Source organism: Bos javanicus, chromosome 10 (assembly GCF_032452875.1).
Source record: "Bos javanicus breed banteng chromosome 10, ARS-OSU_banteng_1.0, whole genome shotgun sequence".
In the NCBI taxonomy this organism is placed as follows: domain Eukaryota; kingdom Metazoa; phylum Chordata; class Mammalia; order Artiodactyla; family Bovidae; genus Bos; species Bos javanicus.
In genome coordinates, this window is record NC_083877.1 from 52,159,967 (window position 1) to 52,185,928 (window position 25,962).

A 25,962-nucleotide genomic window follows, 5' to 3' on the forward strand; every position below is an offset into this window, starting at 1 on the left:
CTTTTTCTCCACATCCTCTCCAGTATTTATTGTTTGTAGATGAGGTCCCTGTTTCATACAGCAACTTCCCACTAGCTATCTTACACATGATAATAATATATATATTTCAATGCTATGTCAGTTCACTCCAACCTCTCCTTCTCCTCCTTCCGCTTGTATCCACACCCGTGTCTCTATTCCTGCCCTGCAAATAGGCTCATCAGTACCATTTTTCTAGATTCCATATGAATGCTTTAATATACAATATTTTTATTTCATTTTATTTTTTAATTGGAGGATAATTGCTTTATAATGTTGTGTGGTTTATGCCATACAACAACATGAATCAGCCATAATTATATATATGTCCCCTCGCTGTGACCTTGCCTCCCTGCTCCCCCCTCCTCCCTCTAGGTCATCACAGAGCACCAGGCTGGGCTCCCTGTGCTGTTCAGCAGCTTCCCACTAGCTAGCTATTTTACACATGGTAGTGTATATATGTCAGTGCTACTTTCTCAGTTCATCCTTCCCTCTCCTTCCCCTGCTGTGTCCACAAGTGTGTTCCCTGCATCTTCATGTCCCTTTCTTCCCTGCAAATAGGTTCATCAGCACTACTTTTCTAAATTCCATGAGTGAGTGAAGTCGCTCAGTGGTGTCCAACTCTTTGCAACCTCATGGACTGTAGCCTACCAGGCTCCCCTGTCCATTGGATTTTCCAGGCAATAGTACTGGAGTGGATTGCCATTTCCTAAACTCCATATATATGCACTAATATTCAATACTTGTTTTTCTCCTTCTAACTTCCCTGTGTATAAAAGGCTCTAGGTTCATCCACCCCATTAGAACTGACTCATATTCGTTCCTGTTTATAGCTGAGTAATATACCACTGCGGATATCTACCACAACTTCCTTATCCATTCATCTGCCGATGGACATCTACATTGCTTCCATGTCCTGGCGGTTGTAAATAGTGCTGCAATGAACACTGGGGTACATGTGTCTTTTTCAGTTACGGTTTTATCTTCATATATGCCTAGTAGTGGGATTGCTGGGTCACATGGTAATTTGATTCCTAGTTTTTTAAGGAATCTCCATACTGTCTTCCATAGTGGCTATATCAGTTTACATTCCCACCAACAGTGCACAAGGGTTTCCTTTTCTCCACACCCTCCCCAGCATTTACTGTTTGTAGATTTTTTTGATGATGACCATTCTGACCAGTGTGAGATGATATCTCATTGTAGTTTTGAATTGCATATCTCTGATAATAAGTGATGTTGAGCATCTTTTCATGTGTTTGTTGGTTATTTATATGTCTTCTTTGGAGAAATGTCTGTTTAGGTCTTCTGCCCATTTTTTGATTGGGTTGCTTTTCTGATATTGAGCTGCATGAGCTGCTGGTATATTTTGGAGATTAATCCTTTGTCAGTTGTTTCATTTGCAATTATTTTCTCCCATTCTGAGGGCTGTCTTTTCATCTAGTTTATAGTTTCCTTTGCTGTGCAAAAGCTTTTAAGTTTAGTTAAGTCCCATTTGTTTATTTTTTTATTTCCATTACTCTAGGAGGTGAGTCAAAGAGGATCTTGGCTGAGCATTATGTCTGTTCTGCCTATGTTTTCCTCTAAGAGTTTTATAGTTTCTGGTCTTATGTTTAGGTCTTTAATCTATTTTGAGTCTGTTTTTGTGTATGATGTTAGAAAGTGTTCTGATTTCATTCTTTTACATGTAGCTGTCCAGTTTTCCCAGTACCACTTACTGAAGAGACTATCTTTTCTCCACTGTATACTTTTGCCTCATTTGTCAAAGATAAAGTGCCCATAGGTGCAGAGGTTTATCTTTGGGCTTTCTAGCCAGTTCCATTGATCTGTATTTCTGTTTTTGTGCCAGTATCATATTGTCTTGATTACTGTAGCTTTGTAATATAGAGTGAAGTCGAAAGGTTGAGTCCTCCAATTCCATTTTTCTTTCTCAAGATTGCTTTGGCTATTCAAGGTCTTTTGTGTTTCCCTACAAATTATAAAATTTTTTCTTCTAGTTCTGTGAAAAATGCCATTGGTAATTTGATAGAGATTGCATGAAATCTGACTTTACTACCCAAAGCAATGTACGTTTTCATACTGTTGATTCTTCCAATCCAAGAACGTGATTTATCTCTCCATCTGTTTGTATCGTCTTTTGAGTTCTTTCATCAGTGTATCTGCATAGAGATCGTTTGTCTCCTTAGGTAGGTTTATTTCTAGGTATTTTATTCTTTTTGTTGAAATGGTGAATGGGATTGTTTCCTTAATTTCTCTTTCTGATTCTTCATTGTTAATGTGTAGGAATGCAAGGGAATTCTGTGTATTAATTTTATATCCTGTGACTTTACTAAATTCATTGATTAGCTCTTGTAGTTTTCTGGTGGTATCTTTATCAATGTCATCTGCAAACAGAGTTTAACTTCTTCTTTTCCAGTCTGGATTCCTTTTATTTTGTCTCTGATTGCCATGGCTACAACTTCCAAAATTATGTTGACTAATGATGATGAGAGAGGGCACCCTTGCCTTGTTCCTGATCTTAGAGGAAATACTTTCAGTTTTTCACCATTGAGAATAATGTTTTCTGTGGTCTTGTCCTATATGGCTTTTCTTATGTTGAGGTAGATTCCTACTGTGCCCATTTTTCTGGAGAGATTTTATCAAATGTGAGTTGAATTTTGTTGAAAGCTTTTTCTGCATCTATTGAGATTATCATATGGTTTTTGTCTTTCAATTTGTTAATATGGTGTGTCACATTGATTGATTTGCATATATCAAAGAATCCTTGTATCCCTGGGATAAACCCACTATATCACGATATATAATCCTTTTAATGTGTTGTTGGATTCTGTTTGCACGTATTTTGTTGAGGATGTTTACATCTGTATTCATCAGTGATATTGGCCTATAGTTTTCTTTTTTGTGTGATAACTTTATCTGGTTTTGGTATCACGGTGATGGTGGCCTCATAGAATGAATTTGGGAGTATTCCTCCCTCTGCAGTTTTTTGGAGGTGTTTGAGCAGGATAGGTGTTAGTTCTTCTCTAAATGTTTGATAGAATTCGCTGTGAAGCCATCTGGCCCTGGGCTTTTGTTTGTTGGAAGGTTTTTGATCACAGTTTCCATTTCAGTGCTTGTGATTGGTCTGTTCATAATTTCTATTTCTTCCTGAGTCAGTCTTGGATGGTGGTTGTACTTTTCTAAGAATTTGTCCATTTTTTTCCAGGTTGTCTGTTTTATTGGCATATAGTTGCTTACAGTAATCTCTGTATTTCTGCATTGTCTCTTGTAACTTCTTTTTCATTGTGTGTTGACCTTTTAATGAGGGCTCTTCTGACTGGTGTATGTTGGTACTTCATTGTAATTTGCATTTCTCTACTAATTAGTGATGCTGAGCATCTTTTCATGTGCCTACTGGTCATCTATATTTCTTCTTTGGAGAAATGTGTATTTAGGTCTTCTGCCCATTTTTCCATTGGGCTTTTGCTGTTGTTGTTGTCTAGTTATATAAGCTGTTTGTGTATTTTCGAGGTTAAGCCCTTGTCTGCTGCATCATTTGCCAATATTTTCTCCCATTCCGTGGATTGTCTTTTCATTTTTTTATGGTTTCCTTTGCTGTGCAAAAGTTTGTAAGTTTACTTAAGTCCCATTTGTTTGTTTTTGTTTTTATTTCTATTGCCTTGGGAGACTGATCTAAGAAAACATTGGTACAATTTATGTCAGAGAATGTTTTGCCTGTGCTGTCTTCTGGGTGTTTTATGGTGTCATGTCTTGTGTTTAAGGCGTTAAGCCATTTTGAGTTTATTTTTGTGCATGATGTGAAGGTGTGTTCTAATTTCATTCATTTATGTGCTGCTGTCCAGCTTTCCCAGCACCACTTGCTCAAGAGACTTTCCCCCCATTTTATATTCTCTTCTCCTTTGTTGGAGATTAATTGACCTTAGATGTGTAGGTTTGTTTTTGGCCTCTCTGTTCTGTCCTGCTGATCCGTATATCTGGTTTTGTACCAATAATACACTGTTTTGAATGCTGTAACTTTGTAATATTGTCTGAAGTCTGGGAGAGTTACGCCTCCTGCTTTTTTCCCTTAGGACTGGCAATTCTGTGTCTTTTATAATTCCATATTAATTTTTGGATTATTTTTCTAGTTCTATGAAAAATGTCATGGATATTTTGATAGGGTTTGCATTAAATCTGTAGACTTTTTTGTGTCGCATTGCCATTTTAATACATTACTGATCAGAGATGTAGTAATATGTGTTTTGCTACCTGAACATTATTGACTAGAGAGGTTTCCGTATTCATTTACATAACAAATCACTGGCCGAAGGTGTTAGTTTCTGCAAAAACCCCCTTGTCAGTAATGTGTTAACAGTATTAATTCTTCCAGTCCAAGAGCATGGGATATCTTCCCTTTCTCTAAATGCTTTTTAATTTCCTTTATTATTGTTTTATAATTCACAGCATAAGTCTTTCACCTACTTGGTCAGGTTTATTCCTTTTTTTGGTGCTGTTTTTAAAAGTTTTTTTGTTTTTACATTTCTTTCTGATATTTCATTGTTAATGTAAAGAAATGCAACCAATTTTTGAATGTTAGGCTTAAATCCTGCTACTTTGCTGAATTCATTTATTAGCTCGAGTAGTTTTGTGTGGAGTTCTTAGGATTATATATATATATATATGTAACCATGTTGTCTGCATACAGTGACAATTTTACCTCTTCGCTTCCAATCTGGATACCTTTTATTTCTTGTCTGCTGTGTCCTAGACTTCCAGGAGTATGCTGAATAGAAGTGGTGACAGTGAGCAGCCTTAGTTCACATTTTAGCAGGAAAGCTATTACCTTTTCACCATTGAGTATGTTGTTGGCTGTGGATTTGTCATAAATGGCTTTTGAGATATGTTCCCTAGGAGATGGATCCAAAAAGATCGCTGCTATTTACATCAGAGTGTGTTCTGTTTTCCTCTAGGAGTTTTATAGTGTCTGGCCTTACGTTTAGGTCTTCAGTTTGAGTTTTATTTTTGTGTATGATGTTAGGGAGTGTTCTAATTTCATTCTTTTACATGTAGCTATCCAATTTTCCCAGCACCACTTATGGAAGAGGCTGTCTTTCTTCCATTGCACAGTCATTTGGATACTGCTTCTTCCAATCCAAGGATATGGTATATCTTTCCTTCTTAAAAGCTCCCTCCCTGGGTGCAGGCCCCATCCCAATTCTTTCTTTTCCCTTTTATCCTACCCAGTTATGTGGTGATTTTCTTGCCCTTTCCAAAGTCTGAGGTCTTCTTTCAGCATTCAGTAGATGTTCGGTGTGAACTGGTCCACTTGTAGATGTATGGTTAATGTTTTTGTGGGAGAAGGTGAGCTCTATGTCCTGCTCCTCCACCATCTTGAACCCCCTTCTTCCCTGGAGCCAGACAGTAGTTTTAGCAACTTAAGGTTGCTAGGTATCCATGATTCAGAAAAATTAAAAAACAAAAACAAAAACAAAAACACCATGCATTCAGGAGCTCACAATTAGATGGGAAAGATATTTAAATCGTTGTAATGTCTTACTGCTAAGTCACTTCAGTCGTGCCTAACTCTGTGTGACCCCATAGACGGCAGCCCACCAGGCTCCGCCGTCCCTGGGATTCTCCAGGCAAGAGTACTGGAGTGGGTTGCCGTTTCCTTCTCCAATGCGTGAAAGTGAAAAGTGAAAGTGAAGTTGTTCAGTCGTGTCCGACTCTTAGCAACCCCATGGACTGTAGCCTACCAGGCTCCTCTGCCCATGGGATTTTCCAGGCAAGAGTACTGGAGTGGGGTGCCATTGCCTTGGCTGTATAAAGACATAAGGAGCTATATTGGATGCTTTATATTTGCCTGTTCAGATCCATCCCCCCTTTCTCTCCCCTGTACCCTGGGAAGTTGCCCAGAGGTGGACATCAGTGGACCCCCTCACCCATTACCTTCCAGTTGGTTTGGACCTGTTAGGAGGTGGAGGCAGAGAATGCAGCACAGGCAGCCCAAGCCATCTGCTCCCTCTGCTCAGGCTGCAGCTTGGTGGTTGGCTACATTCCTCTAGCAAAGGCTGCGCTATAGCTCACCCCTTCATCTCCTCTACCAGCTTTCTCTCCCCATCTCTTCAGGCCCAGGCTGGAAATAGCTGCCACTGTTGCTAGCTCCAGAGCAAGCCAGTGTCCATTTTTTATTTCCCTAAAAGCTGCCCTCAAGTTTGTACACAGTCATTTCATTTAACTGTCTTCCATTTTCCCTTCCTGCCAAGACCCTGAGCAGCACAAGAACAAACACGTTATAGGCAAACTGAGGGCAGACAAGTTAGCTTCACTGAGAGGAAGTCAGCCCCAGGAAGGTGACTCCTGAAGGATGCCTAGGCATTCCTCAGGTGAGTGAGGAAGAGGTGGGAATTCCAGGCGGAGGCAGTACAGGCAAAGAAGGGTGAACACAGAGGCCACAGTGTGAAAAGGAGACATACTCAGCCAGGACTGGAGCAAAAGAGTTCAATGTGAAAATGGCAGAAGATGAGGTTGGGGCAGAAGGGGGACGAAGGGCCCTCTATGCCCTGCTAAGGGGTTCAGAATGAGACAGTGAGCCGTTTTTAAGGAGGGCAGGATATGCCCCTATTTTTATTCTAGCAAGATTCCTTGACACCTTGAGGGTTGACTCCAAAGGCCTTAGTCTGGAGGCCGGAGGTTATTTAGGAGAGTTTTGCTATTTAGAAAGTGAGAGAGACCATGAGAACTCAAACTGTAAAAATCGCACTGGAGGTAAAGTAGCAAGGAAATGTTAAGATGATATTTAGGAGGCAGAAGTAACAATTTTGTGATTAAAATGGAGAAAATGTCCCATTTCTTTTTCCTTATAGACATATAACTACCTGTCCCAGCTTCCCTTGCACTTTGGTAGACCACATGACAGGCAGAAATGATTTCTGTTACTTGCAGGTTTAGCCCATATCCATTTTGCTGCCAAATATATTTTCCTAAAAGGGCAATTGGAGCATATTACTATTCTTCAAACTCTTCATTTCCCCCCTTGCTTCCTGGATGGACTCTCATCTCCCCTGCAGGGTGTAAAGGCCTCTGCCAGCTACTGTTCTGTCTTTCAACTGGCCTTTCCTCATTTACACACTGCTTCACAGTTCTGCCATCCTCAACTGTCCCCTCAAATAAATCTGATGAATTCCTACCTGTATTTCAAGAGTCAAACCTCATCCCCCGATTCTGCACAGCAGTGACAGAAACTATCATCCCTTTCTCTGTGTGCCCTCAGTTTCCTTGAGCAGCACCGCTCAGTTTTCTCCTTCCACAGGGTTCACTTTTTTTAAATTTGCCCTCATCAGTAACACCTCCCATCCACAGGGTTCCGTGGTGGTTCAGTGGTGAAGAATCCACTTGCCAATGCAGGAGAATAATATCTTGCCATTTGCAAAACATGGATGGACCTTGAGGACATTAGGGTAAGTGAAATAAGTCAGACAAAGACAAAGTATCTTATTCATATGTTAAACAGAACAAAAACCAAGTTCACGTATACCAAGAAAAGATGGATGATTGCCAGAGGAAGTGGGTGGGGGATGGGCACAATGGGTGAAGGGGCCTAAAGGTACAGACTCCCAGTTATAAAAGTCACAGGGTGTAATGGACAGCATACAACTGTAGGTAACAATACTGTATTCTTGAGAGTTGCTAATAAATCATCACAAGAAAAAAGGTTATAACTATATACAGCTACCCAGGTGGCTCAGCAGTAAAGAATCTGCCTGCAATGCAGGAGACGCAGGTTCGATCCCTGCATTGGGAAGAGTCCCCTGGAGAAGGAAATGGCAACCCACTCCAGTATCCTTGCTGGGGAATCCCATGCACAAAGGAACCTGGCGGGCTACAGTCCATGGGGTTGCAAAGAGTCGGATACAACTGAGCGACTAAACAGCAACAACAACAAACACCTATTACCGTGCGGTGATTTTCAACCATGGTTAGGAGACAACTTCTTAATAAGGTGTATTAGAAGCCTGGGTGTGGGGGAATGTTAATCTTCACATAACTCTCCCAAGAGATTCAATGTCTTTTCCACACTTTCCTCCCATTGAAAATGACTGTCACAGAGGCTTGTGACACTCCTGGAAGCATCTCACTGCACCTGCTGGTCTGCACATCCTCTGCTAGCTATAATTTCGTGAAGTGTGAAAACCACATCTTGCTTATCTTCATGACCTCAGCAGCTCACTCAGGCCAGATACAGAACTATCACTACACAGATCAATGACCAAGGCAACCAGAGGACAATGGATTTTGAGGAACGAGTGGTAACAATTTCACCATCACCTGCTACAGAGGAATCCACAGGATATCACAGTTCAGGAGCCCCCAGGGACCCGACCAGGCAGTTTAGTGGAGTGCCAGGGGCATGAGCCAGATGGCAATTTGTGCCAACTCCTGTGAAAATACCACAGAACAGAAATAGTCTCTGGTGACACTATCCTAAAAGCCCATAAAGTTCAGAAATATTTATAAAGGTGAACCCTCTGGGTTTCAGAAACAGGCTCTCATATCTCAACCTTTCAAAAAGAATTGAGGTTAGTTTTTTTAGTTGATCACTAAGAAACAGGATTTCAAGAACACAAATAATTTCAACCACAGAATGAAAATTCAGCCATTTTCTTTAACACATTAAGGCTATTGTTAACCTTTTATTAATCCATAAAGGGGCAGTTCCCTGGGGCAAACAAAAGCAGAGTCAGCAAATAATGCCTTGACAAAAAGCTGCTTTGTGTTCTGGTTTCTACAACAGAAATATGAAAATGTAGGCATTTTAAAGTTCTTACTATGCGCCGGCAACTTATGACTGCAAGGAATATTTTTCATTAAAATGTACCTATTAAGACATAATTTATGAGTTTACTGGAAACTGAGTTTCGCTAAGGGACAAAGGACAGAAGTCTCTTTTCTTTTGGTATTTTGTTTTCCACTTTTCTCTTTGAAGGCTAGCTGACCTAAAATTGCTCTCAATGGCCTTAATTAATATATATCGAACTTCTCAAATCTGACTCATGAGTTTTGCCTTTAATTAGGTGTTTAGAAGCCCCTGGCATCAGGGTGAATGCCTTTGACCCCTTCCCTCTCTCCTTGCTTTCCAGAAATCTATGCCACACAAAGATGAGATGAAGGAGAAGAATTTGAGAAGGAGAACCTGGAGCCAGGGATGGGACTGAACACTGGTCTCCAAGAGGCTGGGGAAGTGCAAGTAGAGAGTCTGGAGCAAGTCATGAAGGAAAAAGCCAGCCCCGTACCAGTGAGTGAGTCCAGGTGCAAAGCTCAAAGGCGAGTGCAGAACCCTGAACTTATGACAGCTGGGACTGTGGTGATGGCAGCAGCAGAAATATGCAAACATGGCCATATACACTGGACACTTTATATCTGAATCATCTTAGCAAGTTTCAGTAGGAATTACTATCAAAATCTTCCCCTAGGTAAGGAAGCTGAGATTCAAAAAGGTTAGGCATTAGTTCAAAGTTATAGATATACCCAGAGGCAGATCCAGGACCCAAACCCAGGGCTGATTTCCAAGCCATTGCTCTTAACCACAACTAGAGGATCTGACTTTGATGGGAAAAAATGTGCTCAGCTATGGATAAGGGTTTGTATGAAGATGAAGCGGTGCCCAGCAGGCAGCCAGGAATGAGGACTTGTATGCAAGAGAGGTGTGAGCTACCTAAGCTCTTCAAATCTCAGTTTCCTTACCTAGGGGAAGATTTTGATAGTCAACTGACTTCCAATTAGAGTTGCTCTATTTTTTCTGTGCTCCCTGAGCAGCTCTAATTGTTAAGTCAGTTATGTTTCACTCTTCGCAACTCCATCGGGCTGTAGCCCGCCAGGCTCCTCTGTCTGTGGAGTTTCCCAGGCAAGAATATTGGAGGCTGGTTGGAATTTCCTACTGCAGAAGATCTTCCCTACCTGGGGATCAAAGCTGGTTTCCTGCTTGGCAGGCAGATTGTTAGCCACCAAATGCTGTTAGCAGTAGCACAGCATGTAAAACTTGCAGGTATAGGGAGAAATGGGTCGTAGGTGCCATAAGGCTTTACAGCAGCACGGGCTTTGTGCCCAGTGCCTGGGACACACTGCAACACCTGATAACACAGCTGACCAAAGACCTCATCTATCACTGGGGCTTCCAGAGTTCTACACAGCGTCCAGTGTAAACCACTGATACCAAACCGCTGACAATTGAAAAATTCAACACATACGGGAGCACGAGCCACTCAATTAAGCTGTCAACCAACCAACCCAATCAAAAAATTGGCAGAAAACCGTAATAGATGTTTCTCCAAAGAAGAAGAAATACAGATGGCCAGGAGGCATATGAAAAGATGCTCAACATCACTCATTATTAGAAAAATGCAAACCAAAACTACCATGAGGTACCAACTCACCAGTTAGAATAGCCATCATTAAAAAGTCAACAAACAACAAATGCTGGAGAGGATGCTGAGAAAGGGAACCCTCCTCCCCTGTCAGCGCAAATTAAGTTAGTGCATGCGTGATGGAAGGCAGGGATTCCTCAGAAAACTGAGAGTAGAATTACCATATGATCCAGCAATGCCACTCCTGGGCATAGATCTAGACGAAACTCTAATCCAAAAAGACACGCCCCCCCGACGTTCAGAGCAGCACTATTCACAATGGCCGAAACATGGAGACAACCTACATGTCTATTGCCAGATGAATGGCTAAAGATGTGGTCCACATTTACAACAGAATATTTACTCAGCCATAAAAAAGAACAAAATAATGCCATTTGCAACAACATGGATGGACCTAGAAATTATCATAGTAAGTGAAGTAAGAGAAAAACAAATATCACTCATATGTGGAATCTCATTTTTAAAAGACGATACAAACTTATTTTGGAGAAGAGAATGGCAATCCAATCCAGTATTCTTGCCTGGAGAATTCCACGGACAGAGGATCCTGGCAGGCTACAGTCCGTGAGGTTGCAAAGAGTCAGACACGACTGAGCAACTAAGACACAAACTTATTTACAGAACAGAAGCAGACTTGTATCAAAAACAACTCACAGTTACCAGAGGGGAAACACTGGGGAGAAGCATAAACCAGGAGCTTGGGATGAACACGTGTACACTCCTATGTATAAAACAGATAACCAACACAAACCTACAATACAGCACAGGGAACTCTATTCAATATCCTGTGATAACCTATATGAGCAAAGAATTAAAAAAGAATGAACACATGTATAACTGAATCACTTTGCTCTACACCTGAAAGTTACACAACACTGTAAATCAACTATACTCCAATAAAATGTTAAAAAAAAAATACTTGATACCATGTTTTATATGTAAAATCAAGTTTTGATTTAGATAATAGGAATACTAGCTATTAAGTTCTTCAGTTACCATGCTAAATTCTTTACATATATGTTTTCATTTAATCCTCATAACAGTCCAATATGATTTGATATTGTCATCTTCATTCCCATTGTAAGGATGGAATCACAGCAGATTAAAGGAGACTGAGTAACTGGCGCAGGGCTGTGCTCAGCTGGCTGGGCAGGGACCCCCACAGCCTAAACCTTCCCAGCTGGAGGGTACGGCAGAAGACCCAGAAGGAAGAACAAAACTCACCTGCGTAACAGGCTTAATTCATTACTTTTTATGGATCTAAGATATTTGGGGAGCCTGTTTTTAAAATATTCTTGGGAGGGAGGAGGGAGGAGGGTTCAGGATGGGGAACACGTGTATACCTGTGGTGGATTCATGTTGATATATGGCAAAACCAATACAATATTGTAAAGTTAAAAAATGAAAAAAAAATTATTGAAAACACCATGGAATCTTTTGTTAGATGCCAGTTTGAAGTCTTAGGAGAAGGCAATTGGCACCCCACTCCAGTACTCTTGCCTGGAAAATCCCATGGGTGAAGGAGCCTGGTGGGCTGCAGTCCATGGGGTCGCTAAGAGTCGAACACAACTGAGCGACTTCACTTTCACTTTTCACTTTCATGCATTGGAGTAGGAAATGGCAACCCACTCCAGTGTTCTTGCCTGGAGAATCCCAGGGATGGGGGAGCCCGGTGGGCTGCCATCTATGGGGTCACACAGAGTTGGACACAACTGAAGTGACTTAGCAGTAGCAGCAGTTGAAGTCTTAAGTGAGAACCAGGGATTCTTTTAGAACATACGTAACACAATTTAGCAATCTCTACTGAGCATTTTAAAACTACAGATGTACCATACCAGGACTCCAGAGGTATGGTTCAAATCCTGGCTCTGTGGCTTCTAGGAAATCCCTGTATCTCTCTGGGCCTCAGTTTTGGTATCTATAAAACAGGGAGATTAGATCCGGGGGTGGGGGTTCCCATTTGATTGTGACCACAGAGTTCTTTATTCAGGCAAAATCTTACTTGGAATCTAACATATAAAACACACTAAAAACTGAGTTTCTCAGGTTGGGTTTTTTTTCTGTGAGGGGGGACGGTCTCCACAGGCTAGCTCCTTGCTTACCTCGTCGCCCCCACCCCGAAGCCCCTCCTGGAGCCCGAGCACAGAGCGCACAGTTCCAAAAAGCACAGGTGGGAAACCACGGCCCCACCTCACCTCTCAAGAGGCTGTGCTCCTCGCCCCCCAGACGTGCACGGCGCCTGTCACATAGTAGGCACTTCATAAATACTTGTGAGAGAAAGAATGAAAGATTACCCTGCCTTTTCGGAAATGGGGATACGTAGTTTTCATTTCCTCTGCTGATTGCCCCAGGTAGTTAAAGTGCTAAGATGGATCCTGGGGGAAACCAAATGTTACATTTATGGAAAAGCTGCTTTTAGATACTGAAGTGGCTTCCAAGTTCAGTGCGGCCATAAGTTAAGGGTCTGTCAGCACTTCCATTATGAACACCGCTTTGTGGTTTCATAACTTAGCCATAAAAGTTTGCTTCAGGCTATCCCTCGGCATACAAATTGAAAACCCTGTTTTAGGCCAAAATGTGGGAATTAGAAAACAAACAATTTATTGGTTTCAGACATAGTTTTGTACCCGTCTCAACCAAATAAGATTTATTATGTGGGCAATTAGAGGGGACTAAGCCACTTGGTTCTTGAAAAATTAAAAAAAAAAAGAGGAAATAGCCAAACTATTTATATTTTAACAGTTGTCCCTGGGTATGATCAATCATTCTTTGGGGTCCTATTTTTATCAAGTACTTTATCCCCTGCATTGATGAGACCTAGAGTCTATTTATACATTCTTTTTCCTTCTTTTTTAAACATATTCTGTTAATGGTATCAGAATGAAAAATATTTCCATGTTTTTAACTAAAAAGTGAGCAACATAAATGAGACTTATCTCAAAAAAATAAATAAAAGAGCTTAATCCTGCTTTTGGTAAGTATTTTGAGAATGGCAAGTATCTCATTTTAATAAACAAAAAAGACAATATCAGTAATGACTAAACAGGGATATGAGACATTGTTCTACAGTGTGAGAACTGGTTAGAGCTGAGTAGTCACCTGGGCAACTCACTGACTTACCAGGTCAGGAAACGGAGGCCCCAGCTAACAAGAGTCCAGCCTGAACATGTCCCGCAGCTCCTAACCCCGAGGATGAGAGCTGGGTGTTCTACAGCCCAGCTTGGCAATCAGCTCATTCCTGTTTCCCATGGATGTAACCATTCAAAGCCAGGAGTCTACATTTTCCTGACCAACTCATGTCCACCACCACACACACGCCCCTAACCACACGAGAATACACCTTCCGGCACTGCACACAGGGTGTGGCACTCTGTGACTCTGGTGACCCAAGTCACAAGCCATGTACCGTCAGTGCCCTTGGTATGCACTTGTTTTCTGTCCTCTTGGAGCCAAGCACAGTTTTGAGCACCTAGAGACATGGGCTGGGTTGCTGGGTCACAGGCACTAACCTGACTGGGGAGAGACCCAGGTACTGGGCTTGTGAGCAACTTAACAACACATGGCTCAGTCCTCTAGCTCAGCAATGCAGCTGAACAAACCAGGTTATAGTTCCTGTTTATGTGCTTATGACTGAAGAGATGTACTTGTGAATCTGGTCTAGTGCATGACAACACTCTGTTACAGTACTAGGGAGCAGCAGGGTTTAGAGTCTCCCTACTCTGTTACTACCTCACAGGGCCCTCTCACACTGTTGAGAATGTCTGTCTGTACATCTGATTTCCCTTGCAGCCTGCACTCTGGGGCAGGAACCCAGTCTAATTCCTCTCGTTATCATCACTGTCTGGCGCAGGGGAGGTACTCAACAGATGTGTGCTGAATGAACAGATATATGAATAGATAAAGGACCAAATGCACACACTTGCTGATGGGGCTCGTCTTCTCTCTGCAGTGGCTTCCCCAGGTCTTTCCTGGGCTATGCATGCCCTTGGCCTCCACAGTCTCCCCACTCCACAGAAACCAGCCAGACCCCTCAGCAGCCACCACTTCTCTTTGCAGAAATACTTTTGATAGAAAGAATGCAATTCTGGGAATAACAGCACAGTGAAAGTATTTTCTCGAGTCAAAGGGGAATTTGAGTTGGAACAATAGGAAATTCTTAAATACCTGGGTAGAAGATCACAGCCCACTCCAACCTCTCTGGTTTCCACTTCAGTCTTGGACTGGGTTTCTATTAAATAGTCCAACCTGCTTTGTAGTTCATTATTCTAGAGATGAGGGGGAAAAGGGCTGTTAGTAAAGCAAATGTGTTCCCCCACAAATACATATGATACAATTTATAGGTATTATCTGGATTTTCCCCTGGACACAGACATCTATCACAGTGTATTTTTAAGTGCCTCTTATACAGTAGGAACTGAAGGAGTATATTGACTGAATCCTTACAAATAGCTTTATGTGCCTGGACATACGTATGTATCCAATTTTACCTGAATGGAAACAAACAAAATATCCTACTCTGTACCATTATTTGCTTTTTGCCCTACTCTGTACCATTTGCTTTTCGCCCACTCAACAATGTGTTGTGACTCTTTCCATGTTTATTAGTTTTCTTTTTATGTCAACAAACTATTTTAATGGGTTCATAGCATTCCATTGTATGGATCTACATTATTTAACTAGTCTCTTACTGATGACCTTTAGATATTTATCACTTTTTTTGTAATTATAAATAAGGTACAGCTCATGTTTTAAAACTCCCACATTAAACTATAAATTGAGTTTAAGTCTATTAACTTAATTTAGAGGGAAATACCTCTGTAACTTAATAATTAGTATTTCGTAGGTGTGGAAAATTCAGAATCTCAAACATATAAAGTAGAACAAGCTCCTTGGGATTAAAATTAGCATTCTGAAATAGTGTTTTTTCCCCAGACCAGAGCCAAACATTACATAGGTTGATGATTAGATGCTCAGGAATTGGAAATTTGCCCCGTGGGGGAAATGAAGGACAAAGGAGCAAGGGAGTTGAGGATATTGAAATGAAAACAGATGAAATGCTGCTGCCTAAAACCCAAAGGACAGAAAGACACACCTTTTAAAAAATTCAGACAGTGGTTATCTCTGTGTATAGAGATTTTTTGATTTCTCTTTTAAAGTTCTATGTATTTTCTGTAATGCTAAATTTTCATGAGGCAATAACCATAACTATGTTCCTGACTGTATTCCTCAGAACACAGTATGTAGTATATGCAAGATAAATATGTATTGAATAAATGTATAAATGCCTTTGAAAGTGTGTTAGTCGCTCAGTCATGTCCAACCTTTTGTGACACTATGGACTGTAACTTGCGATTCCTCTGTCCATGGGATTCTTCTCCAGGCAAGAATACTGGAGTGGGTTACCATGCCTTTCTCCAGGGGATCTTCCTGACCCAGGGATCAAACCCAGATCTCCTGCATTGCAGGCAGATTCTTTACCAACTGAGCCACCAGGGAATGAGTGTTTTATTTGCATAACCAGAAAAAATTAAGCGTTTGTCTTTTCTAAGCTGATGCTGAAGCTAAGGCACTGTATTCTAAGACACTCAACAACACATGAAAGTTGAAAAGTTATTTGGAAACAAGCTCATTTGCTCTGAAAGAGCTCCTGCTCTGGATGGGTGATAACAAGGCGCAAAGCAGCGGCTCTGGTGCAGACTCACGTTCTGCGGGGTATAAAGGTCTAGGAATCCCTTCTGATAATGCGAAACGGTGTACAGGAAGAGAATGCACTCCAGGTTCCTTAGCTGCTGACAAGCCATGACTGATCTGTGGGCTCGGCATCTGTCACCTGGTGCTCTGGGAGAATGCTGTTGGCTAACTGCCAGGGGATCACCATCATTTACACATACACACACACACACACTGCTTCACCAACAATATCTGAACTCTCCCATTCATACAGAAAGAGAGGCCTGCCCATTAACAATCAACAGTCCCACTGTTTCATTCTTTCTCAATGTAGACTGTAATCATGAGGATTCTGTAAAATGCTGAGCTGAGTACCTATAGTTAGGGGGCAAAAAGGCAAGGTTAGCGAATGTATCCCAATTGGTATACAATGAGTAGTGGACTTGTAGTCCTAAGTCTTTTGTTCTATTTCAAAGGAACTCTCGTACAAATCAAGCTTCCCTGGTGGCTCAGATGGTAAAGAATCTGCCTGCAGTGCAGGAGACCTGGGTTCAAACCCTGAATCAGCTATTCACTGAAGCACTGATATGAAAATCTTTAACTTTTAAAAATGTAATACTATTAGTTAAAAAAAAAAAAAACCTGAGTATCTGCTGGGAATCAGGTAGTATGTAAAATCAAGTGAGGGGAGGAAGTTGGCAGCTAAAGAAATAGGGCATAATTTGTAACCTTTGAGGAGTTCAGTCTTTTGGGGGTACAGACATCTAAGCAGAAAATAACAGAACAAACTCCTAAGTCTCATGCCAGGGGGACCCAGAAAATATCATGGGGGCACTTCAGAGGGGATGTCTAACTCAAAATGGAGGACTGAATTGTCTGAAGATTTTCTGGAGTTATGCAAGGGACAGAGAGTAAGGGAAATAAAAGGAATGAGTACCCCAGAATTATGGAAGAATACTGGGTTGAGAACAGGCCCCTGACTGTAGTGTACAGGTGTGCAGGAGTTGGTTATGAAGGGCTGTGTATGCCACAACCAAGCCTCTACATCCAGGCCCATAAGACCAAACTCAAATTTTACTTCAAACACTTGGGCTCCAAGTGAAAACTGTATTGGGAGGAAATAAAACTATAAGGAAGGAAGATCAGTCAGGGAGGTCACTGCAATTTTCTAGGTAGAGTGAGAGCCGCACTTCTAGTATATAGGAGTAAGCAGTTAAATAGAACCTCCTCAAACTATACACTGGAGAAAAAGACAGTCTATTCAACAAGTGGTGCTGGGTAAACTGGCCAACCACGTGTAAAAGAATGAAACTAGAACACTTTCTAATACCATACACAAAAATAAACTCAAAATGAATTAAAGATCTAAATGTAAAACCAGAAATGCAAATCAAAAGCACAATGAGGAATCATCTCACACTGGTCAGAATGGCCATCATCAAAAAGTCTACAAACAATAAATGCTGGAGAAGGTGTGGAGAAAAGGGAACCCTCTTACACTGTTGGTGGGAGTGCAAACTGGTACAGCCACTACGGAGAACAGTGTGGAGATTCCTTAAAAACCTGGGAATAGAACTGCCATATGACCCAGCAATCCCACTGCTGGGCATATACCCCAAGGAAACCAGAATTGAAAGAGACTCATATACCCCAATGCTCACTGCAGCACTATTTACAATAGCTAGGACATGGAAGCAACCTAGATGCCCATCAGCAGTTGAATGGATAAGGAAGTTGTAGTACATATACATAATGGAATATTACTAAGCTATAAAAAGGAATGCATTTGAGTCAGTCCTAATGAGGTGGATGAACCTGGAGCCTATTATACAGAGTGAAGTAAGTCAGAAAGAGAAACACAAATACTGTACATTAACACATATATATGGAATTTAGAAAGATGGTAATGACTATCCTACATGCAGGGCAGCAAAAGAGACACAGACGTAAAGAACAGATTTTTGGACTCTGTGGGAGAAGACAAGGGTGGGATGATTTGAGAGAATAGCATTGAAACATATATATTACCATATGTAAAACAGATGACCAGTGCAAGTTTGATGCATGAAGCAGAGCACCCAAAGCCAGTGCGCTGGGTCAACCCAGAGGGATGGGATGGAGAGGGAGAGGGTTCAGGATGGGGGGACACATGTATACCTCTGGCCAATTCATGTTGATGTATAACAAAAACCCATCTCAATATTGTAAAGTAATTATCATCCAATTTAAATAAATAATTTAATTTTAAAAATAGAGACTCGTGCAAAGAATAGCTATCAACCTTGGACAGAAGACAACAACCGAGGTCTTCAGAGACTGAAGGACAGGTAAGTTTTAGACAGGAGGTAAAACTTGGAGCAGTTGACAAGCATTGGCTGGGTTCTCTGTGATTCTTTTGTTTCTGTTTGCAGCTTTGCCCAAGAGCAGAATAGTCATAGTGGAGGCAGCACAAACACAGTAAAAATTTGATAGAAAGATCATCTGTATGATAGGAAAAAAAAAAAACAAAACAGTAGGAGTCTACGGGATAGAAGCATTACCAAGAGTGAGAGGGAAGCCAAAATGGAAGGGTCAGAAAAGACTGAAATTCTATATTCTCTGTATAAACTCAGTTCCAGTCTCCAGCAGACCCCTGAACCATGTACATGTGGAGCAAAGTGAAAGAAGTATGAAGCCAAGGCTTAAAGAACTGAACTGAGATCTAACCCATCACCCACCATAGCAAGGCAGGATGCAGTTGGGTCTAACCAGATTCTTTACCTTCTAAAGCAATTACAAGTCTATTTTCCTGCACATCACTGATGAAGGAGGGAAAAAAAAAACAGAAACGGAAAATATAAATGGAAAACAAATGGTAACTTTTGAACAGAAAAGTACAATGCCTGAAATTAGATCAATCACTAGATTGCCCTAAGAAAAAAATGGATATGCCAAAGGAAGGAGTCAGTAAACTTGAAGACACATTAAAGAAGTCATTCAATCAAGATAAGATAATGTTGAAAATAATAAATGAAACTTCATGGAATGTGAGACAATTTTTAAAAGCCTAACATAGGGACACTGGAATCACAGAAGGAAAGAAGAAACTGGAGCAGAAAAAATATTCAAAAAACTAAGGGGGCAGTTGGGTGGGGGGTGGTACATCTCCAGGTTCTTGGGGAAAACAAAGAATGGCTGAAATTTTCCCATTTTGGTAAGAGACATAAATTTATATAAATTCAAGAATTGACTATAACCAATATATTGATTATATATTATTGAATATATATATTCAATATATATCAATATATCTTGATATATATATTGATTATATATATAACCAATATATTGATTATATATTGATTCAATATATATAATCTTGAATATAACCAATTCAAGAATCTCATCAAACTCAGACAACCAATTCAAAGAGAAACCTACCTTGGTATATTACAGTCAAACTACTGAAAAACACAAAGAAAAATCTTGAAAGTCATCCTGTTACATATAGGGAAACAGTAATCTGAATTACCAAAGGTTGTTCATCAAAAACTATGAAAGCCAGACGAGACTGAATACTAATGAAGGAAACTGTCAACCTAGAACTCTATATATATTTCCATAATGAAGGTGAACTACAGGCCTTATTTTCAAATAAGAAAAACTAAGTGAATGTGTCCCCATCTGGTCTGCACTACACAAAATGCTAAATAAAAATTCTTCACCCTGAAGAGAGGTATCAGAAACTCAGATTTTTCAGGAATGAGTGAAGAATATCAGAAATAAATACTATATGAGTAAACATAAAAGAAAATTATTTTAATTTCTCCAAATACATATGACATAAAACTTCTAGCAATATACAGTGGGTTTATAGTAATATATAGATACAATACATAAGGTTAACTCAGACAGCAGGGGGAAGGGTTAATGGACCTTATCATTGTAAGATTTCTACATTTTATATTAAATGGTACAATATTACCTCTAAGTAGACTGTGAACACTAGATGATGTATATTATAGTACCTAGAGCAATCACTCAAATATTAAAGACACAATGCCAACTGATGAATGGATGAATTAAAATGGAATTCTAAAAAATTTTGGAATAGTCCAAAAAAAGGCAAGAGAAGGGAACAAAACCAGCAAATAAGCCAGAGGGACTAAATAGAAAACAAACAATGGCAGAACTAAATCCAACCATGTCAATAAAAATTAAATGTCAATGGACTGTTCACTTCAGTATAAGAATATCAGAATGTATAAAGAAACAAAACCTAACTATATATTGTCTACAGGAGATGTACTTTAAATAACACAGACCAGTTAAAAATAAGTGGATGGAAAAAAATATACCATGCAAACAATAAACTTAAGAGTGCAGAAATTATAATACCAGATAAAAGAGACTTTAAGACAAAGAGTATGAACAAAGGTAGTGACCAGTATTTCATAAAGAGATCAATTCATGCCAAAACACAATAGTCAAAAATGTGTTTGTACCTAATAAGAGAGCTTTAAAATATATGAAGTAAAAAACAAAATTAAACAGACAGTCTGAAATCATAGCAAGGGACTTTAATACCTGCTCTGAGCAACTAAGAGAACAGTTATACAAAAACCAGGAAAATCATAAATAATCCAGACAATATTATCAACAACCTAAATCTAATTGATATTTATATAACACACACAAAAACAGCAGAATATGAATTTTTTTTTTAATACTCAACCAAGAGAAACCATATGCTGAGCCATAAAACAAGTCAAACTAAATTTAAAAGAATGAAAACCATACAAAGCATGTTCTAGGACCATAACAATTAAATTAGAAATAAAAAACAATAAGATGTCTAAGAACACCACAAATATTTGGAAGCTGAACAACACACTTCTAAATAATTGATAAGTCAAAGAATCTCAAAGAAAATTAGAAAATATTTTGAACTGGATGATAATGAAAATACATCTTATTAAAGCTTGTAGGTTGCAGGTGAAGCAGAGCTGGGAAGGGACATTCATAGATTTAAAAGCGTATATTAGAAAAGAAGAAAGGTCTAAAATCACTGACCTATAAGGTCTACCTCAAGAAGCTAGAAAAAGAAGAGCAAAGTAACACCAAAATAATTAGAGGGAAGAGAATAATGAATATCAGAGCAAACAGCCTCAATAAAACAGAAAACAGATAATATTCTCTATCCACAAAGCCAAAAGCTATTTTAGTTTTTAAAAAAACAGCAAAATTAATAACACTCTACTTAGATTGATCAAAGAAGGGTGGAAGGGGACAAATGATCAATATCAGAATAAAGAGGCATTAAAAAGAAATAATAGGATATCTATGGTGAAACAAAAATATCAATCCTTACTTCACACAAAATACAAAAATTAACTCCAAATGGATCTTAAAACTAAATTTAAAAGCAAAACGCCTATCATTTTTAGAGGAAATCATTGGAGAAAATCTCTGTGACCTTGTAGTAGACAAAGATTTCTTAGGAACTAAAAAGCAGAAACCATAACAAATTGATAAATTGAACTTTACCAAAAATAAAAATGGATACCAAAAGGTATCATTAAGAAAATGAAAAAGGAAGTCATGAAATGGGAGCAAATGTTCACAATACATTTATCTGACCAAGAACTGGTATCCAGAATACATAAAGAACCCTTAACACAACAAAAAAGAAAAGTAAAACTCAGTAAAATAATGGGCCAAAGATCTGAACAAACACTTCAAAAAATAATATATACAAATGGCTAATAAGCACTTAAAACATGCTCAGCATCACTGGTGACCATGGAAATACCACCATAATGAGATACCACCACATACCTTCCAGAATGGCCACGTGAAAAAGACTGACAGTATTAAGGGTGAGGATGCAGAGAAACTGGAACAGTCCAACTTCTGGTGGGAAAGTAGACTCCTTTGATAGTTTCTTAAAAAGTTAGATCTTTATCTACCATACATCCCAGCCATCCCATTACTAGGAATTCACTCAACAAGAATCAACCTGGGCTTCAGGTTCAAGATGGCAGAGTAAAAGGATTTGCGCCCATCTCCCGCAAGAGCACCAGAATCACAACTAGCTGTTGAACAAGCATCAACAGAAAGACGCTGAAACCTACCAAAAAAAGATACCCCACACCCAAAGACAAAGAAGAAGCCGCAACTAGATGGTAGGAGGGGCACAATTATGATAAAAACAAATCCCATACCCTCTGGGTGGGCGACCCACAAACTGGAGAACAATAATACCAAAGAAGTTCTCCCACTGTTGTGAAGGTTTGGAACCCCATGTCAGGCTTCCCAGCCTGGGGACCTGACAAAGGGACTGGGAATCCCCAGGGAATCTGACTTTGTAGGCCAGTGGGATTTGATTACAAAATTTCCACAGGACTGGGGTACCAGAGACTCCAGTCTTGGAGGCTGAAAACAAAACCTTGCATGCACCAAGACTCAGAGGAAAGGAGAAGTGACTCCATAGGAAACTGAACCAAAACCACCTGTGTTGGAGGGTCTCCTGTGGAGGTGTGGGTCAGCAGGGGCTCCCCAGAGGGACGGGGGTTGGGGGAGGGGCATGGGACTGGCAGCAGCTGTCTGGGGAGGTCAGCTTTGGTGTAAACCTTCTTGGAGGCCACCACCAACCTGACCACAGAGCCCTTAGACCCGAGGGCTGAGTTGCCTTAGGCCAAAAAATTACCAGGGAGGGAGCACAACCCCATCCATCAGCAGATAATTGGATTAAAGCTTTACTGAGAAAGACCTAGTTTTTCCCACCACCAGTCCTTCCCTTCAGGAATCCTACAAAAGCCTCTTAGCCTCCTCCATCAGAGAGGGTAGACAGAAGAAACAAGAAGAACCACAATCTCAAAGCAACTAAAATAAAACCACGTTACAGAAAGTTAATCAGCATGAAAAAGCAGAAAGTTATATCCCAGATGAAGGGACAAGGTAAAACTCCAGAAAAGCAACTAAATGAAGTGGAGATAGGCAACCTTTCAGAAAAAGAATTCAGAATAATGATAGTGAAGTTGATTCAGGATCTCAGAAAAAGAATGGAGGCAAAGATTGAGGTGATGCAAGAAATGCTTACCAAAGACCTAGAAGAACTAAAGAACAAACAGAGATCAGTAATATATTGGAAGGAATCCACAGCAGGATAACTGAGGCAGAAGCATGGATAAATGACCTGGAGGACAGAATGGTGGAAATCACTGCCACAGAACAGGATACAGAAAAAAGAAGAAAAGAAATGAAGACAGCCTAAGAGACCTCTGGGAAAACATTAAATGCACGGACATTAGCATTATAGGGGACCCAGAAGGAAAAGAGAGAGAAAAATGACCTGAGAAAATATTTGAAGAGATAATATCTGAAAACTTCCCAAACATGGGAAAGGAAATAATCAACCAAGTCCAGGAAGCACAGAGTCCCAGGCAGGATAAACGCAAAGAGGAACACACTGAGACACACAGTAATCAAACTGACAAAATTAAAGACAGAGATAAAATACTAAAAGCAACAAGGGAAAAATGACAAGTAACATGGAAAGGAACTCCCATCAGGCTATCAGCTGATTTCTCAACAGAAACTCTACAAGCCAGATGGGAATGGCATGACATATTTAAAGTGATGAAAGGGAAGAACCTACAACCAAGAATATTCCACCCAACAAGACTGTCCTTCAGATTTGATGGAGAAATCAAAAGCTTTCCAGACAAGAGAAAATTAAAGAGAATTCGGCACCACCAACCACCAAACCAGCTTAACAACATAAGCTAAAGGAACTTCTCTAGGCCTAAAACAAGAGAACAGAAAAGCCCTACCTACAGAAAATAAACCCAAAGCAAGTTAAGAAAATGGTAATAGGATTATACATATGGATAATTACCTTAAATGTAAATGGATTAAATACACCAACCAAAAGACACAGACTGGCTGAGCAGATGAAAACACGTCCATGTATGCACTTTCACTTACCACATCACTCTGCTTGACCCCCCAAATTGTATGTAATTATTTTATATTGTTAGGTTAATCATGTTCCCACTATGGCTTGCAATTGTAATTATCTTTTATTTTTTGTCTTGTTATTGATTGTGAAAACTGATAAACATCTTTCACTATTGTGATTATGTAACTATTACTCAGTACCATTGTATTATGATTGGTCAGCAGAAAAATTACAGAATTCTGTATCACCAAAACAACCATGTAATAGAAAAACCTGTAATCACTTAAAAAATCCATATGCATATGAGAATTATTTTGGAATTTTCTAAAAAATACAAATGCCCAGGTATTGCTTTGTGTTTTTGCCAGCGCTCCAGATATGTTTCTAGTGAGTAGCCATGTTTAAAAATAACTGGACTATATAAGGATCTTTTACTTTTATCTAGTTTGTTTCTCTTTTTCTATTTCATAGTCAGTGCTCCCATTTCATTTAGTTTATGTTTCCCAATTTCTCCATCTCTCTTTTTTTTATGTTCTTTCTCAAGCCTTTATCAAGTGTAGTAGAAAAGCTTTTGTATACATATATATAATCTATATAATCTATATTTTAGAAAACTTATGAAATTTTTCCTAACTAAAAAATTTATGACATTTAGATTCCATTTGATTGACTTAATGTGAATAGAATGCTACATTTCTAATTTTAAAAAATGGATATGCAACAAGCAACAAAGGTTTACTGTATAGCACAGGGAACTATAATCAATATCTTATAATAACCTATAATGGAAAATAATTTCAAAAATAACATATGTGTATATGTATAACTGAATCACACACACAAAAGAAATTTTGTAAACTTTTTGAAATTTAGTAATGTTTATCTTTTTGCCAGTTTTTCTAAATGTCCTATGGATATCTGATAACATGAGATATAAAATTTTAAATATATTTATGTAGGATATGATTAATATAAATTAAATAGAAATCTGTTATATTTAAATCATTAACGACATCATTCAAGATACCCCTATTCTTATTTTTTGTGTACTTGATAAAATATTCTCAGGGAAATGTTAGTATGTCTATGATTATATATTTTTTCTTTTCCCTTATATTTCTTCTGATTTTTTCTTTATGGGTCTGTTTCTTTGTTGTTAAGGTGTCTAATAGTTTATGATGTCTATCTTTTTTGTGAATTGTACCTTTTATCATTAAAAATATTCATCTTTGCTTCATTTAAAATAAATTAATTACTTTAAAAAAAGAATAAACCCTAAGTTCACATAATGACTTGTACAGTAATGTTCCCAGCAGTTTTATTCACAATAGCCCCAAGCTGGAAACAACCCAAATGTGTCTCAATAAGGAATGGAGAAATAAACTGTGGTATCTTAATAAAAAATATCCTGCCACAAAAAAAGAATATATGTAAGATGGATATATCTCAAATCATTACACTGAGTGAAAGAAGCTAACTAGACATGAAAGAGCATACAACTATATAATTCTATTTATATAAAATGCAAACAAGTCCAAAAAAAGATCCCTGGTTGCCTGGTGGTGAATAGAAAGGGAGATGGACCGCAAGGGGAAATAGATCTTGAGCGTGATGGCAACGTTCTGCATCTTGTCTGCAGTGGTGGTTTCATGGGTATATACAACCGTCAACACTCATTAAATTACATACTTTCTTAAAAATGGAGGCTTAATTGCCATATAATATTCTATTGGTTTCAGGTATCCAACATATGATTTGGTGTTTGCACACCCTATAAAATGATCACAGCAGGATGTCTAGTTAACATCTGTCACCATACACTTTAGAAAGCTTCAGCTTTATTTGTATGAATTAATACAAGGTTGACAGGACCTAAAAAAGGATGATGAGAGCCTGAATATGGGCAACAGGAGGAAAATTAGAGCAGGA

The 25,962-nt window shown here is 39.3% G+C and overlaps 1 protein-coding gene and 1 long non-coding RNA gene across 3 annotated transcripts in view; one reads left to right on the forward strand and one right to left on the reverse strand.

The window, feature by feature from the left end:
• LOC133256244 (uncharacterized) overlaps nucleotides 1-12,263 on the forward strand; it is a 35,758-nt gene extending 23,495 nt beyond the window's left edge. Inside the window, exon 4 of the long non-coding RNA XR_009739145.1 lies at nucleotides 9,138-12,263. This is a non-coding gene — a long non-coding RNA (uncharacterized LOC133256244). The remainder of the gene's footprint in view (nucleotides 1-9,137) is intronic.
• Nucleotides 1-25,962, reverse strand: part of MYZAP (myocardial zonula adherens protein) — a 111,785-nt gene that overhangs the window by 4,716 nt on the left and 81,107 nt on the right. The window contains exons 12-13 of one of the 2 annotated variants that reach the window (XM_061431167.1): nucleotides 14,586-14,686; nucleotides 12,257-12,339 (exon numbers count right to left, since the gene is read on the reverse strand). In XM_061431167.1, coding sequence (XP_061287151.1) covers nucleotides 12,327-12,339; nucleotides 14,586-14,686 — 114 coding nt within the window. In that variant the 3' untranslated portion in view covers nucleotides 12,257-12,326. Of the gene's footprint in view, nucleotides 1-12,256; nucleotides 12,340-14,585; nucleotides 14,687-25,962 lie in introns of those variants that run through there. The other variant, XM_061431166.1, reaches the window with a different exon arrangement.